Source organism: Myotis daubentonii, chromosome 19 (assembly GCF_963259705.1).
Source record: "Myotis daubentonii chromosome 19, mMyoDau2.1, whole genome shotgun sequence".
Classification (NCBI taxonomy): Eukaryota; Metazoa; Chordata; class Mammalia; order Chiroptera; family Vespertilionidae; genus Myotis; species Myotis daubentonii.
The window spans coordinates 10,276,910-10,291,641 of NC_081858.1; the positions used below are offsets into that span (position 1 = coordinate 10,276,910).

The 14,732-nt window shown below is 43.3% G+C and overlaps 1 protein-coding gene across 2 annotated transcripts in view; it reads right to left on the reverse strand.

The window, feature by feature from the left end:
* Positions 1-997: 997 nt before the first annotated feature.
* PTPN11 (protein tyrosine phosphatase non-receptor type 11) overlaps positions 998-14,732 on the reverse strand; it is a 56,635-nt gene continuing 42,900 nt past the window's right edge. For both annotated transcript variants that reach the window (XM_059676214.1, XM_059676213.1), the window contains exons 14-16: positions 14,518-14,630; positions 8,851-8,952; positions 998-8,083 (exon numbers count right to left, since the gene is read on the reverse strand). In XM_059676214.1, the coding sequence (XP_059532197.1) occupies positions 8,883-8,952; positions 14,518-14,630 (183 nt within the window). In that variant the 3' untranslated portion in view covers positions 998-8,083; positions 8,851-8,882. The remainder of the gene's footprint in view (positions 8,084-8,850; positions 8,953-14,517; positions 14,631-14,732) is intronic.

Below are 14,732 nucleotides of genomic sequence, written 5' to 3' on the forward strand. Positions count from 1 at the left end.
GAATCTGAAAACACATCTGAAGTAATTCTCAGCTCACTAGCTGGTATAATTACAGCTGGTCTCCCATGGTGGCTGCAGCCCCTTTCCCAGCTGAGAACGACAATCCCAGCAAGGCCTAGGCCACAGCTCCCATTGGTGCACCCACAGGCACCCACAGAGGAGCATTCTGTAGAAATTGATGCTGGTGACTCAGTGATTCCAGTCATGTCCATCAGCCGCAGAGAATGAAATATCTTCATTCCTAAACTCAAAACAAGACAGATCCAGAATTTAATAGAAAAAAATATGTCAAGCGACAGAGTTCACAGAAAGGCATGTACAAAGCAATTGAAAGGATGCTCAGCCTCACTTTTAAGAAAAATACACATTTAATTACATTGAACTATCATTTTTCACCTACCAGAGCAACAAAGGTGCAAGTGCGGCAACATGACAATGTGATAAAGGTGTGGGGAGACAGGCCCATAGAGGTATAACTGGTTCAGCCTCACTGGGGACAGTTTGATATCACCTCTTGAGTAACAGATGCAAAGCCCTTGGAACCAGCCCTTTTACAGGACACAGAACAGTTCAGAGTTCAAAGTCGCTGGTGGTCCTTGGGGTAGAACAAGAAACACCGTCCACCGCACGGAGGAGAAATTTCTGTATGCTGTTTTGAACCTGTTACATTTTGTTCAAAGCAAATGTGTTACGTAGTCAAAAAATACAGTTTTGTTGGTTTTTTTTAAAAGAATCCTATTTTATTTTATTAATATATTTTTATTGATTCCAAAAAGAACTCCCCCTTGCCCAGCCAGCGTGGCTCAGTGGTTGAGCACTGACCTAAGAACCAGGAGGTCATGGTTTGATTCCCCATAAGGGCAGATGCCTGGTTTGTGGGCTCAATCCCCAGTAGGGGACGTGCAAGAGGCAGCCTATCAATGATTCTTATCATTGATGTGTCTATCTCTCTCCCTCTTCCTTCCTCTCTGAAATCAATACAAATACTTTTTTAAAAAAAACAACAATTCCCCTTCTGTCTCCCAAAGCTATACATAGAGTAGGCACTTAATAAAATCTCAAGGACCTGGCAATCAGTCTACATTCCAACTTATCTTCTAGGTAAGAGCTGCTGACTGTCAGCATTTTGCTGGTGTAAAGGGCTAAGTGGCCTGTAATCCCAGTGCTTCTTGGACATGTCTGATGAAGTAAATGACAAGTACCATCATATAAGAAAATGGTTTTATTCCTAATTTTTAGTTCCCATACAGTTTACAAATACACTTGTACTCTGGTAATTCAGCTTTGCAGCTAGCAAAGCAGTTGAACTAACACCCATAAATACAGGTGGGGGGACAATTAATACCCACTAATATTTCTCTACATAAACTATTCTTTTAATGTCACTTTTTAAAAACAATTGCAAATAGACTGCATAATACGTGGGCAAAAAGGCAATTAAGTGAATCTCTGGAAACACTAAATGTATAATAAACAGTGCATATTATCAACATTTACATGATTCACATCAGAATGATGACATCCTAAAACGTATTCCTTTTAAAGGATAGATTTATCAATAAAATATTACATATCTTTTAATACTCTGGTACAATACTTCATATACTGCAGGAAAATTAAATGTAGGTCTAGTCATCAGCTTAATAAAGGATCCTTTTCCATTAGCTTTTATTAATAAAAGAATCACAATTAGGTCATAAATAAGACAGGCAAATTATTAATTACATGATTTGAGGTTTGGGATGAAAACTTGTAAAAATTAGTTTGATATACAGCAAAGTTATACACCACACTAAAACCAACTGTTTAATAGCTTTGCCATGTGTGAACTGCTCGTAGCGAAAAAAGAGCAAACGTTTTAATGATGGAAGATTCAATACACTATATTTTGGAACTTGTTTTTCAAGAGGAAGAGGGAAAAAGACTTCAACAAAATTAAGGGCTAATACGGGCATTGTGAAATCAGGGAGGTGATGTGCTTGCTCTGTAAAACTTTATTCCCCCAAAACTTTATTCCCCCAACAACATACAGAAAGTTGCACTGGGTTTGCACTTACATCTACAGTCTACGTTCCCCTTATGGATTAATTAACTACAACAAAGCACTTCACAACTGAATACTTTTCCACATTCCCCTAAACTAGAAATAACCCAAGACCTTATCTTATTCTTACAATCCCCAGTACAATCACCCCTAAAAATAATCTTGATGATTTTCTTGGCTTTTCCAACGCAACTGGGCTCCTTAAAGAATGCAAAACGCCAAGAAAGTCATCCATCTATTTTCTCAACCCCACTCAACCACGTTTGAAAAGCCACTGATTCCCACAGAATAGATGAACATCATTTTCAGGAGGATCACACAGTAGATATGAGGTGTCTTTAGGTTTTTATTTTTTATAAAAGTTATTAAGACTGAAATTTGGCATTTAAAAAAAAAACCCAAGTAGCACATACCAGATAATTTCTTCATCCCAAATATAAAATCCTATGCTTATAATTTTAAAATACTCAACCAGCTATGGGATATTGTGCAAATTTTATGTCTACCAGCGACCCCGAAGCTGACCGCATCCATGTCTCTCTCACACCTATCTTCCGGGTAACCTGATTCAAATATTACTGACTGCTGTGGCCCTGGGCCCTTTGACATCCTAGAAACCACCTCTTTGGAACTTCCATTTCCACTATTTTATTTTTAACCTGCACTCTGAACTCCCCACATCTTCACTTGCCTGATTCCATCCCACAGAAAGAAATCTGAGAACCTGCAATAATCCCCTTTTATCAAACACAATAAAACTTAGCACCGCGGAACTGTCATAATCTTGTCTGGCAAAAGCTGACCTAACATGATAGTTTACTGACATGGTGGAGGGAAATCTAAATGAAATCAATGTCCTATATCAGAAGAGAGCGAGCCAAGATCTGGTGTTTCCGTTCCAAGGGCAAAAACCACCGATCGAAAGCTACAGGCAGAGGCTTAATGTAGCGGATACATTTATACAATCAGACCCTTGTATGCTGGTGAGAGACTTTGCCCCCAAAGTCCAGAGTCAAAAACATGGAGATTAAAAAATAGCGGTGGAGTAAGTGGATGCTTCACAGACATGCTCCCAGGTCCAAACTGGAATTACAACTAAAATACAGAAGAACTTACTGAATAATCAATGGAAGACTTGCTGGAGAGAACCCTGATAACCAAGGACCAAAAGTGGAGACTGCATAGAGGCTGGTAAGAGGGGCAGAGGCGCGAAAGGGCTGGCTGGGCCCCCACAGACAGCAGCTGAAGTTCCGGAGATATCTCAGCTGTGGGGGGTTGCCACTGAGAACTCTGGGGTCTAATTCCCAAGGTAGGCCCCCCAGCAGAGAGCACCAGAACTGAAAAGGGTACCCACATAATATATGGCTGTGAAAGCAGTGGGGTAGCTGTCTGACAGGGAGAGATGGTTGGAAATTCAGGCATCTTCTTAAAGGGCCAACAAATAACATTCCCGGTGGAGCCACCCATCTTGTGCTCTGACAGAGGAACAGCAGAGTGGACTGGAGCTGGGTGAGCAGAAGCCAGGATCCAGGGCTCTGGGGTTAGAGCTCAGAAAGCAGACACCTCAGTTTCCTGTGCTGAACCATTCCCTCATGCTACAAAGGTCATCTTTCTCACACACACAGACAATTGCTATACAGGCCGCACTGCCTGAGGGGAAGACAGCTGACCAACCCTATTGGAAAACACCTTGTCCCTAACAAGACTGAGAATAACAATTAGCCTCCAGGCAGCAACAATTACCCCACCCTGTTGGAAAAAAACTCTTGCCCTGTGTACAACTGCCTGAGGGCAGATCAAGAGGAAGCCTATCAATCTGTAGCCAGAGGTGGTCTCTGGAGGCTTTGAGTCTTTGCTTGATCTAATTCGTCAGAAACAGCATTTGACACTGTCCTGCACTAGAGATTGAGAGGTGTAGCAGATCTACTTAATACCTAGTCACAAACCCAAACAGGCAGCCAAAATGAGGAAACAAAAAAACAACCCACAAATGAAAGAACAAGAGAATTTTCCAGAAGAAGATATAAATGAAATGGAGATTAAAAAAAAAACTTATCTGAAACAGACATCAGAATAATAATGGTAAAAGTGCTCAACAGCATGAGAAAAGATATAGTAACTATGAAAAAAGAACAGTGTAAAATAAAGAATGATATAGCACAAATACAAAACATATTGGAAGGAATACACAGCAGATTAGGGGAAGCTGAGGACCAAATCAGTGAATTAGAAGACAGGGTTGAAAAAAAATCACTCAATCAGAGAACCAAAAGAAAAAACAATTAAAAAACAGGATGATAACTTAAGGGAGCTATGGGACAACATGAAACAAAACAACATTTGAATAGCAGGTGTGCCAGAAGAGGCAGAAAGGGAAAAAGGGATAGTGAACGTGTTTGAAGAAATAATGGCAGAAAACTTCCCTAACCTGGTAAAAGAAAAAGTCACACAAGTACAGGAGGCACAAAGAACCCCAAGCCAGAAGAACCCAAATGGGTCTACACCCAGACACATCATAATTAATATGCCAAAAATTAAAGAAAAAGAGAGAATCTTAAAAGCAGCAAGAGAAAAGCAAACTATTATCTACAAAGGAGTTCCCATAAGGCTGACACCTGATTTCTCATCAGAAACTCTATGGGCTAGAAGGAAATGGCATGAAGTACTCAAGGTAATGGAAAGCAAAGATCTGAAACCAAGATTACTGCAAGGCTATCATTCAACATAGACGGTCACAACAAAACAAAAAGAGAGCCCACTACATGAGAGAACATATTCGTCAATGTTATATCCAATAAGGGTTTAATCTCCAAAATTTATAGGGAACTCACACAACTTAACAAAAGGAAGATAAACAATCCAATCAAAAAATGGGCACAGGATCTAAATAGGCACTTTTCGAAAGAGGACATACAAAAGGCCAAGAAACATATGAAAACATGCTGAAAGTCACTAATCATCTGAGAGATGCAAATTGAAATGACATTGAGGTACCATCTCACACCTGTCAGAATGACTATCATCAACAAATCAACAAATGACAAATGCTGGCAAGGATGTGGAGAAAAAGGATCCCTTGTGCACTGCTGGTGGGAATGCAGGCTGGTGCAGCCATTCTGGAAAACAGTATGGAGTTTCCTCAAAAAATTAAAAATGGAACTCCCATTTGACCCATTAATCCCACTTCTAGAGAAGAAATCAGAAACACCAATTAGAAAGAATATATGCACCCCTATGTTGATAGCAGCACAATTTACATAGCTAAGATTTGGAAACTGCCTAAGTGCCCATCAGCAGATGAGTGGATTAAAAAACTGTGGTACATCTACACAATGGAATACTACACAGCTGTAAAAAAGAAAGCACTCTTACCATTCGCAACAGCATGGATGGACCTGGTGAGCATTATGCTAAGCAAAATAAGCCAGTTGGAGAAAGATAAATATCATGTGATCTCACTCATTTATGGAATATAATGAACAACATAAACAGATGAACAAAAATAGATCCACAGACATAGTAGCATCAAACAGACCATCCTCAGAGGGAAGGCAAAGGAGGGTGGGAGGGGGAAGGGTAAGACATCAACCAAAGGACTTGTATGCATGCATATAAGCATAACCAACGGACACAGACAGTAGGGGGGTGAGGGCATGTGCTGGGGAGTGGGAGCGGCCAGGGACAGGTCAATGGGGGAAAATGGAGACATATGTAATACTTTAAACAATAAAGAATTTAAATTTAAAAAAAAAATAGTCAAATAAAGAGCTTCTCGGACAAAAAAAAAAAAGGCTAAAGAAATACATCCCCACCAACCCAGCATTACAAGAATGCTAAAGGGACTGCTGTAATGAGAAGAAGAAGAGAGAGAAACCTAGACATACAGAATTAAAATGGCAATAAACAAAGTCAAAACATTTCCATAAAATCGAGGCAAAAAAGGAGAACCATTCAATGTGACAATGCGATAAAAAGAACAGGATTCAAGGTCCTTGTTGCCATCTGAACTTGAATCTCTCTGCAGGCTTGACAAGGAGACAGTAGTCATTTACATTCCTCATAAGGTGATCACTTTCAGGCCACACTTGTGTTCTGAAGCAATTCTAAGGTCGATGGATCAGGGAAGGGGGTGATAGAGGAGGAACACTACACATTTTGCCTGTGAAAATGGCAGCCATCACTCGGCCCAAAGGATCTCAAGGTTTCAAGGGAGGCCAAGACCTCAGGCGGGAACTACAACCAGGGCTGGTCAAGTCCTTCCTCTCAGGAGCAAAAGTTAGGAGGGTTCCAGAGAGGAAACCACGCCTCATGGCAATGCTGCAGCAGCATTTTCTGTTCTTCAGAGTCAACCAGTGAGGCTGTCACTGAGACACAGTCACCGAACAACGACTCAACACATGGGCCAAAGAGGGATGTTTCTGAGAGAAGGCACTTCAGGTAGCACGTTAGCAAATCCTACTGCTGATTCAAGCTGCCACGCAGCCTGGTTAGGATGCTCCTGCTCCCGGCAGCCTGACTGCACACATGCATGGAGGCCTGAATGATACCAGTAGCAGGAAGAGAGCTCCTACTCACCTCCCTCTGCAGAGGCCGCAGTGATGGGATGGTGCTTTCAAATGCTCTGCCCCCTAGACACATCCGTCCTTACAAGACCAGAAGTGATGATTCAGAAAAGATGCCTAGGGCTCGCAGAACTGGTGCAGGAAGCTTCTGGAAGGCCCTCTCTTCCAGCTTACACATGCCACTGCAGCTTCCCAGGGTCACTCACTAGCAACTCCTACTTCTACTAACAATAGTTTTGCTCCTCGGTACTGGTTCTGACAGTTACACTGGGGACCCCCAATCAACTACACCTCTACTTCATGCCCTGGTGGAGTCCCCTCTTCCTGAATCTGGGTCGGGCCTGTGACTTGCTCTAATCAACAGAGGGCAGTAGAAGTGATGCTGGACAGTTCTGTGGTTAAGTCGTAAGAAGGCCTGGCCACTACTGCCTTACACTCTTGGGAGATCTGAGCTGCCACGGAAGAGGCCCAGCGACCCTGCTGTCGAGGCCACATGGAGAGACACGTGGAGAATGAGACCCAAGGACCGCGTGTACAGAGAGGGGCCCAGCCACCCAGCGTCTCAGCCAACCTGCCGACCAGCAAGAGAGACACCAGCAAGTGACACCAGAAAGATGCTGAGCCCCATCAGACTGAAGAATAGACAGGAACAAATAAAGAGACATTTTAAACCACTATGTTTTGGGTGGTTTCTCAGCAACAATTGAAAACCAAAACACTGGTTATCCACAGATGCATTTTTTTCAAAATACAAGACAATACTCAAATGAAAAAACAACAACACACACACACACACACACATATATGGCAAACATTTCCCCACCACAGTAGGCTGAATGGTCATTGGTTATCTGCTAAGAAAAAGCACACCTTGATCCTAAATTCCCAGGATTTTCCCCATGATTTCTTAAAGGCAATACAAAGGAAGAGAGTCAAGTTCTGAAAGTCTGGGGCACTGGCCTAATTGTCATTTAGCCCCCCAAAAAAGAGGCCATCAAAATGAATTACCCATTACTGGACAAATGATGATAAATAAAACTGTTCTCATTTCTACAGGATGTTGTCACTTAATTTCCCCACTTTTTCATCTAACAAGTGCCCCATTATCCCCCCCAAAGAGGGGGGAAAATTAAATTTGTTAGGGTTATAAAAAGAAAGAAAAATGCCAATAACTAGGATTCGAATCACCACCATCTGCAAAGTACAGAGCACAATTTAACTGCTTCCTCAATTTAAAATAAAACTCTATAAAATATAACACTGTCTACACTGTAGAGATGATTGCTTATCTGAGGAAATGAGCAATTGGAAATCGGGTGGTGTTGAGTTGGAACGGAGTGGTCTTTAAATGGTTTCAGATTCTGTTCATCAAAAGGGAGTCGACCACAAAGCAAGCCTTCGAGGTTCAAGTTCATTCTTCACATAAACTTTCTTGCATCTGTTCTTGATCTTTTCATGGAGAGGGTGAAGCCCACCTCTGAGAAGAAATAAATGAGAATTCTGAAGGAGCATGCATCTAAAAGTCCAGCAAGGCATTAAACCACTTAACAGAAGATTTAAAGCTTTTTAAATATGCTGCTCATTGAAATGAGAATTTCAACATGAAATACTAAAACTATGAGTTTCTAACGTATCATTAAAACATACAGCGCACATGGGTCACTGTCTGAAAAGGTGATTGACAGGGTGGAGATGGACAAGGGAGATGAATTTCCAGCAACAGAGCTGAAGGGACGTGCAGTGGAGCCAGTCGGAGGCTCTGGCTGTCCAGTGCCCTGTGTCACACAGCCTGTCAGAGGCCTCCTGGGATGAGAACTGAGACATCCTGACTCCAACCATCCCGTGCTGTGTCCCACGCTTCCCAGATCCTACAGATCACCTCCTGCACAGCTTAGACTAACCAATATCAACCATTGCCCATCACCAATATCAACTATCTATCTACAATAAATGCTAACCTTGCCCTTCTCAGAATTAATTCTGCATTTGCTTTTAATGCTTAATGAACTCTAAAATACATCCAGCCTGGAAAAAAGAAGTTCAGGGATGCCCAGCGGTGTGGCTCAATGGTTGAGTATCCATCTATGAACCAGAAGGTCACAGTTCAATTCCTGGTCAGAGCACATGCCCAGGTTGCAGACTCAATCCCCCTCTCCCTTCCTCCCTGAAATCAATAAAAAAAAAAATTTTTTTTTAAAGGCAGGAAGGCAAAAATAATGAACCAACAGCTTTGCCGTTTCCTACCTATTTCTGTGCTGAAGTTTCAGCGGGTTTTCTCATCTGAAGCTCTTCTGCTGCTGCATCAGACCCACGTTCTCATAGACTCGAGCATTATCTTCTCTCATCCTCAAAAGAAAAGAGACGTTAACAGAAATGCAAACCATGTGGTTTAAGCTTACATGACATTGGTAAGGCACACAGTATATCTTTGGGGACCAGCTACAGTGAGGATATAGTTCCTGCCCCTGGAACCGGCATTCTAGAACAGGATAAAAGACATAAATATACAGCAAAGCAACTGTGAAATTCAAGTGAAATACGACCCTCGAGCCCCTCTGCTCTCAGGGGCTTGGAGGAAAGTGAATTGTTTTCCAGGCGGGCAGAGCAAGGGAGGCCTGTGTAATGAGGACTCTGAGTTAGACCTTGAAGGAGGGCAGGGCATGTACACATAGGAAGGAATGGTTCTCGCCCTATCCGGTTTGGCTCAGTGGATAGAGCGTCGGCCTGTTCAACCAAAGGGTCCTGGATTTGATCCCGGTCAAGGGCATGTACCTCAGTTGCAGGCTCCTTCCCAGCCTGGCCCCTGGTTGGGGCTCATGCAGGAGGCAACCAATCGATGTGTTTCTCTCCCATTTATGTTTCTCTCTGACTTTGCCTCTCTTTCACTCTCCCTAAAAATCAATGGAAAAATACCCTCAGGTGAGGATTACAAATAAATCTATACATATAAAGGGCTAATATGTAAGTGTCCATCCAGGTAATGACATCACGTAGCAACACCCAGCTTCCTCTCCCTAGCAGCTAGCCTCCTTGCAGTTTCTTCAGCCCAGGAACACGCCTTGCTTTATAGCCAGGTGGAAACATTTCACACTGTAACCAAATGTCAGAGAAGCATTTTCCCGGGCCTCATCTCATTTGAGCCTCACAGAAGTCCTGGAGTAGGTAGGTAGGAGACTCATGGATTCCTATTTTCTTTTCATTAGCCGGAAAATGGAGATTTACAAAGCTTAGAAACTTGACCCGACTGAAAAGAAGAAATGGTGGACCTTGAAAATGACTTCAGATTTTCTCACTGTGCAGAATATAGTCAAACACTGCTGCAGTTAAATATTTTACCCTTTGTTCTTCCTGTGTGACCTTAATAATAATCTGCTTTGTGTTGATATTTACTGCTGGGTTGCTGACAATTACCAGAAAGAGAAGTTGGGGTGCTTCACTGGGATGGAAAAGTTTAGCTACATCAGAAAGCAGGTCTAACTAAGCAAGTTTATTCTATACATATAAAGGCTAAGTTGACTCACACATGCATGATACAGTGGGGCCTTGACTTACGAGTGTCCCGACTAACGAGTTTTTTGAGATACCAGCTGTCTCTCGGCTGATTTTTTTTGCATTGAGTTGATAGAGTAATTTGAGTTAATGAACTCCTTAACGAGCTCAGTCTCGGAACGAATTAAACTCGTAAGTCAAGGCCCCACTGTACATATAAAGCTCTCGCTGGGGCCAATCGCATGCATGTGTTTCGATCTGTCATTGTCGATCGTGAATTTGGTTGACACTTCTATTATAGAGAAAAGGCAAATAGTGATATTAAAATATTTCTTCTAATTAATTTCCTTTCAATGTGCACAAATTCATGCACCGGAGAGAGAGAGAAGAGAAGAGAAGAGAAGAGAAGAGAAGAGAAGAGAAGAGAAGAGAAGAGAAGAGAAGAGAAGAGAAGAGAAAGGAAGGGTTCTCACTTCAACCAGAAGGATCTGAATGGGCAAGAGTGCCAAGATGGGGGAAGAACCAAGATGGCGGCATAGGTTAACGCCGGAGTTTGCTGCTTTGAACAACTACTTCAAAAGTGAAACCAAAAAATGGAAGGGACATCACCCAGAACCACAGGAACGCTGGCTGAGTGGAAGTCCTACAACTAGGAGGAAAGAGAAACGCATACGGACACTCAGAGGAGGCGCAGTGCTGAAGTCAAATTCTGAGGTGCGGAGTGCGCGGAGCGGGCTGGCGGTGGAGGGCGCGGTTGTTGTTTTCAATCGGGAGGGAGTCGCAGACTCTGAGCTCCAGATCCGGGCAAGTCTCTAGGGACCCAGACTCAAACGGGAGAAGCGGGACTGTCTGGCTTCGGTCAGAGCGAGGGCAGCTTTCTCTCCGAGCTTGGCAGTGGGTGCTGGGACTCAGAGAGGCAGAGCCCCTTGGGACAGGACTGAGAGCCGCCATAACTGCTCTCTCTGGCCCACCCTGTTGATCCTGTGCGACCCGCCCCGCCCAAGCCCTGCACAGAGGCATTTGCCAGATAGCCTCAGGCAAAGGCTAGATTAGCACCTCCCTAGAGGACAGAAGTTCTCTCACTGCTGACACAGCGGATTCTCATAGCCACTTGGCCTGGAGGTCAAACCCTCCCTGGAATTAGCTACAACAATCAAGATTTATCTATAAGAGTGCGAACAAAGACCACTAGGGGGTGCACCAAGGAAGCATAACAAAATGCGGAGACAAAGAAACAGGACAAAATTGTCAATGGAAGAAATAGAGTTCAGAACCACACTTTTAAGGTCTCTCAAGAACTGTTTAGAAGCTGCCGATAAACTTAATGAGATCTATACGAAAACTAGTAAGACCCTCGATCTTATATTGGGGAACCAACTAGAAAGTAAGCACACACGGACTGAAATAACGAATATTATACAGACGCCCGACAGCAGACCAGAGGAGCGCAAGAATCAAGTCAATGATTTGAAATGCGAGGAAGCAAAAAACATCCAACCGGAAAAGCAAAATGAAAAAAGAATCCAAAAATGCGAGGATAGTGTAAGGAGCCTCTGGGACAGCTTCAAGCGTACCAACATCAGAATTATAGGGGTGCCAGAAGATGAGAGAGAGCAAGATATTGAAAACCTATTTGAAGAAATAATGACAGAAAACTTCCCCCACCTGGTGAAAGAAATGGACTTACAGGTCCAAGAAGCGCGGAGAACCCCAAACAAAAGGAATCCAAAGAGGACCACACCAAGACACATCATAATTAAAATGCCAAGAGCAAAAGATAAAGAGAGAATCTTAAAAACAGCAAGAGAAAGTAACTCAGTTACCTACAAGGGAATACCCATACGACTGTCAGCTGATTTCTCAACAGAAACTTTGCAGGCCAGAAGGGAGTGGCAAGAAATATTCAAAGTGATGAATACCAAGAACCTACAACCAAGATTACTTTATCCAGCAAAGCTATCATTCAGAATTGAAGGTCAGATAAAGAGCTTCACAGATAAGGAAAAGCTAAAGGAGTTCATCACCACCAAACCAATATTATATGAAATGCTGAAAGGTATCCTTTAAGAAGAGGAAGAGGAAGAAAAAGGTAAAGATACAAATTATGAACAACAAATATGCATCTATCAACAAGTGAATCTAAGAATCAAGTGAATAAATAATCTGATGAACAGAATGAACTGTTGATTATAATAGAATCAGGGACATAGAAAGGGAATGGACTGACTATTCTTGGGGGGGAAAGGGGTGTGGGAGATGTGGGAAGAGACTGGACAAAAATCGTGCACCTATGGATGAGGACAGTGGGTGGGGAGTGAGGGCGGAGGGTGGGGCGGGAACTGGGAGGAGGGGAGTTATGGGAGGGGAAAAAAAAGGAACAAATGTAATAATCTGAACAATAAAGATTTAATTAGAAAAAAAAAAAAAAAAAAAGAGTGCCAAGATGGGAAAGTGTAAGAGCAGTCAGGCCAGAATCTGGTTACGGAAAGGGGAACATTGAACATGAAGCTCAGTGGGAGGTGAGAGGGTGGTTAGGGCCTTGGGATGGAGGCCAATGCATCAGAGCCCCGACTCTGTCTGCTGAGCAGGGAGGGGAGAGCAGAGCAGTCCCAGAGAGCATGGAGTCAAGCAGCTGTGGGTGCCAACCAGGGGTGTGGAGACGAAACAAGGAGAGGGCCGGGGTGTCCTGGGTGTGTGCCCTACGAGGGAATGACGAGAACAGAGAGAGAGAAACTGTTTATGTCATAGGCAGGCATTCGTGACAAGGGAGTCGTCAGAGCTGATTCTGTTGGGCCCACATGGGGGAAAGCTCCCTGGCAAGGACTCAGTCCAGACCTGCTGGTTCCACTGCAAATTATTACAGATGGCGATTTAAAATACCAACTTTCCCTGTCAGTCCGTAGGAAAGAAAAAAGCAGATAGAGCGAAGAGACAGCATGGTGGAGAGCATATTTTTGCTATGTAATTTCATTTCAACATTAAATAGAAAGCAAATATAAATACAAGCCTCTTCTATGCCATTTTAAATGTTTATAGAGAGTATTAAAGTCAGCAGGGGTTTAAAAATCCACATCAGAAGCGTATAGAAATAAAACCCTTAAATGGGAAAAAGCAAATGTTATACCAGAGAATGGCTAGAATATATAGAAAATAATAATTACAACTGCCATTCACATAATCAATTTAACCTGTTTTCCTATCGTGTTTGTTTAAACATGGAGTTGGCAAAGTTTTTCTATAAAGAACCAGGGTAAATAATTTAGTCTCTGCAAGCCATAAGCAGTCTCTGTCATATATTATTCTTGGTGCATGTGCATGTGCGTGTTAGTAACCCTTTAAAACCCATTCGAGAACTGTACTCAAACAGGCCACAGCCAGGATTTGGCCTGGGGGCTGTAGTTTGCTGGCCCCTGGTTTAAACACCAAGCAGACTTCTGTTGACTATGGACTGTGTTGACACATTAGTAGTGAATTAACTTACTTTTACTTAGTAAACACTCTTAATAAACCAAAGGGGGTGCTGTCCACCTCTGCAACAAATCCCATGCCATCAAAAGAAGAATGAGGTTCTTCTAAAAGAACCACACCTCGATATACTCACAACCCCATGTAATCCTACTTGTGTGTGATCAGACTTCAATTCAGGTAAATTCAAATTCAGGCAGCCACTGATATACTCACAAATCGGCCGGCCAACAATTCAATGAAAGATGTGTGCTACAAAGACTTGTAGGTGGTTGGTATTTTTTAATTTTTAGGGGTTTTTTTTGTAGAGCCTAGCCCCAAGAGCCCAGCCTGGACCAGAAGAGCCTAGCCTCGCCCCTAAGTGATACCTCCTCTCCCAGCAGACCCCAGGGAGCCAGCCTCAGTGTGTCAGAGTGACTTCCACAGGCACCTCCTCCTGGAGAGTCAGCAGCCCTTTCAACCTCGGGCTCCCAGGCCACGTGTGCTCACTGAAGGGTCCTTTCCTCTAAGGCAGACCAGGACTTCCCCATGGCCGGCTCAATTTGACTTTAATGGACCTAGTCCGGAATAGACCAGCCAAGGCTTAGGAGCCCAATCTAGTCCCAAAATGGCTGGCACTAGTTCTGAAGAGCCAGCTGAGCCCCTAAGACCCCAACCCAGTCACAAATAGCTAAAGACAGTCCCAGAGGGCAGAGCCTAGCTCCAAAGAGCCTAGTCTACCCTGAATGGGCCAGCCGAGAACTAAGCCAAATCTAAGTCCCAAAGGGCTGAAGAGCTGAGACTAGCCCCTACAACCCAACCTAGACCCCAATAGCCAAAGCCAGTCCCCAAGGGCAGAACCGAGCCTCCAAGAGCCCAGCCCAGACCCAACAGCTGAAGCCAGTCAAGACTTGTAGTTTTTAAGCTTGTCTATAAAATTATGTTCAGGTGAAAAGAGTTTCCTTCATTACTACTTACTCCGCACAGGATGGAGTTGGGGTGCAAGGCGGGAGGGGGCTCTGATCTCCAGCTGCCTGGTCCGTGAGGGAATATTTAATATTTGTATACTCGTGACCTTTCCTCTTGCTTTTCTGAAAGGTGAAGATTGCATGTATAAGGATATGACTTTTTTAAGGGAAGAAAAAAGCAAAAAAGGCATTTCAGAGAGAGAGAAAGAAACACTGAGTGGAGGG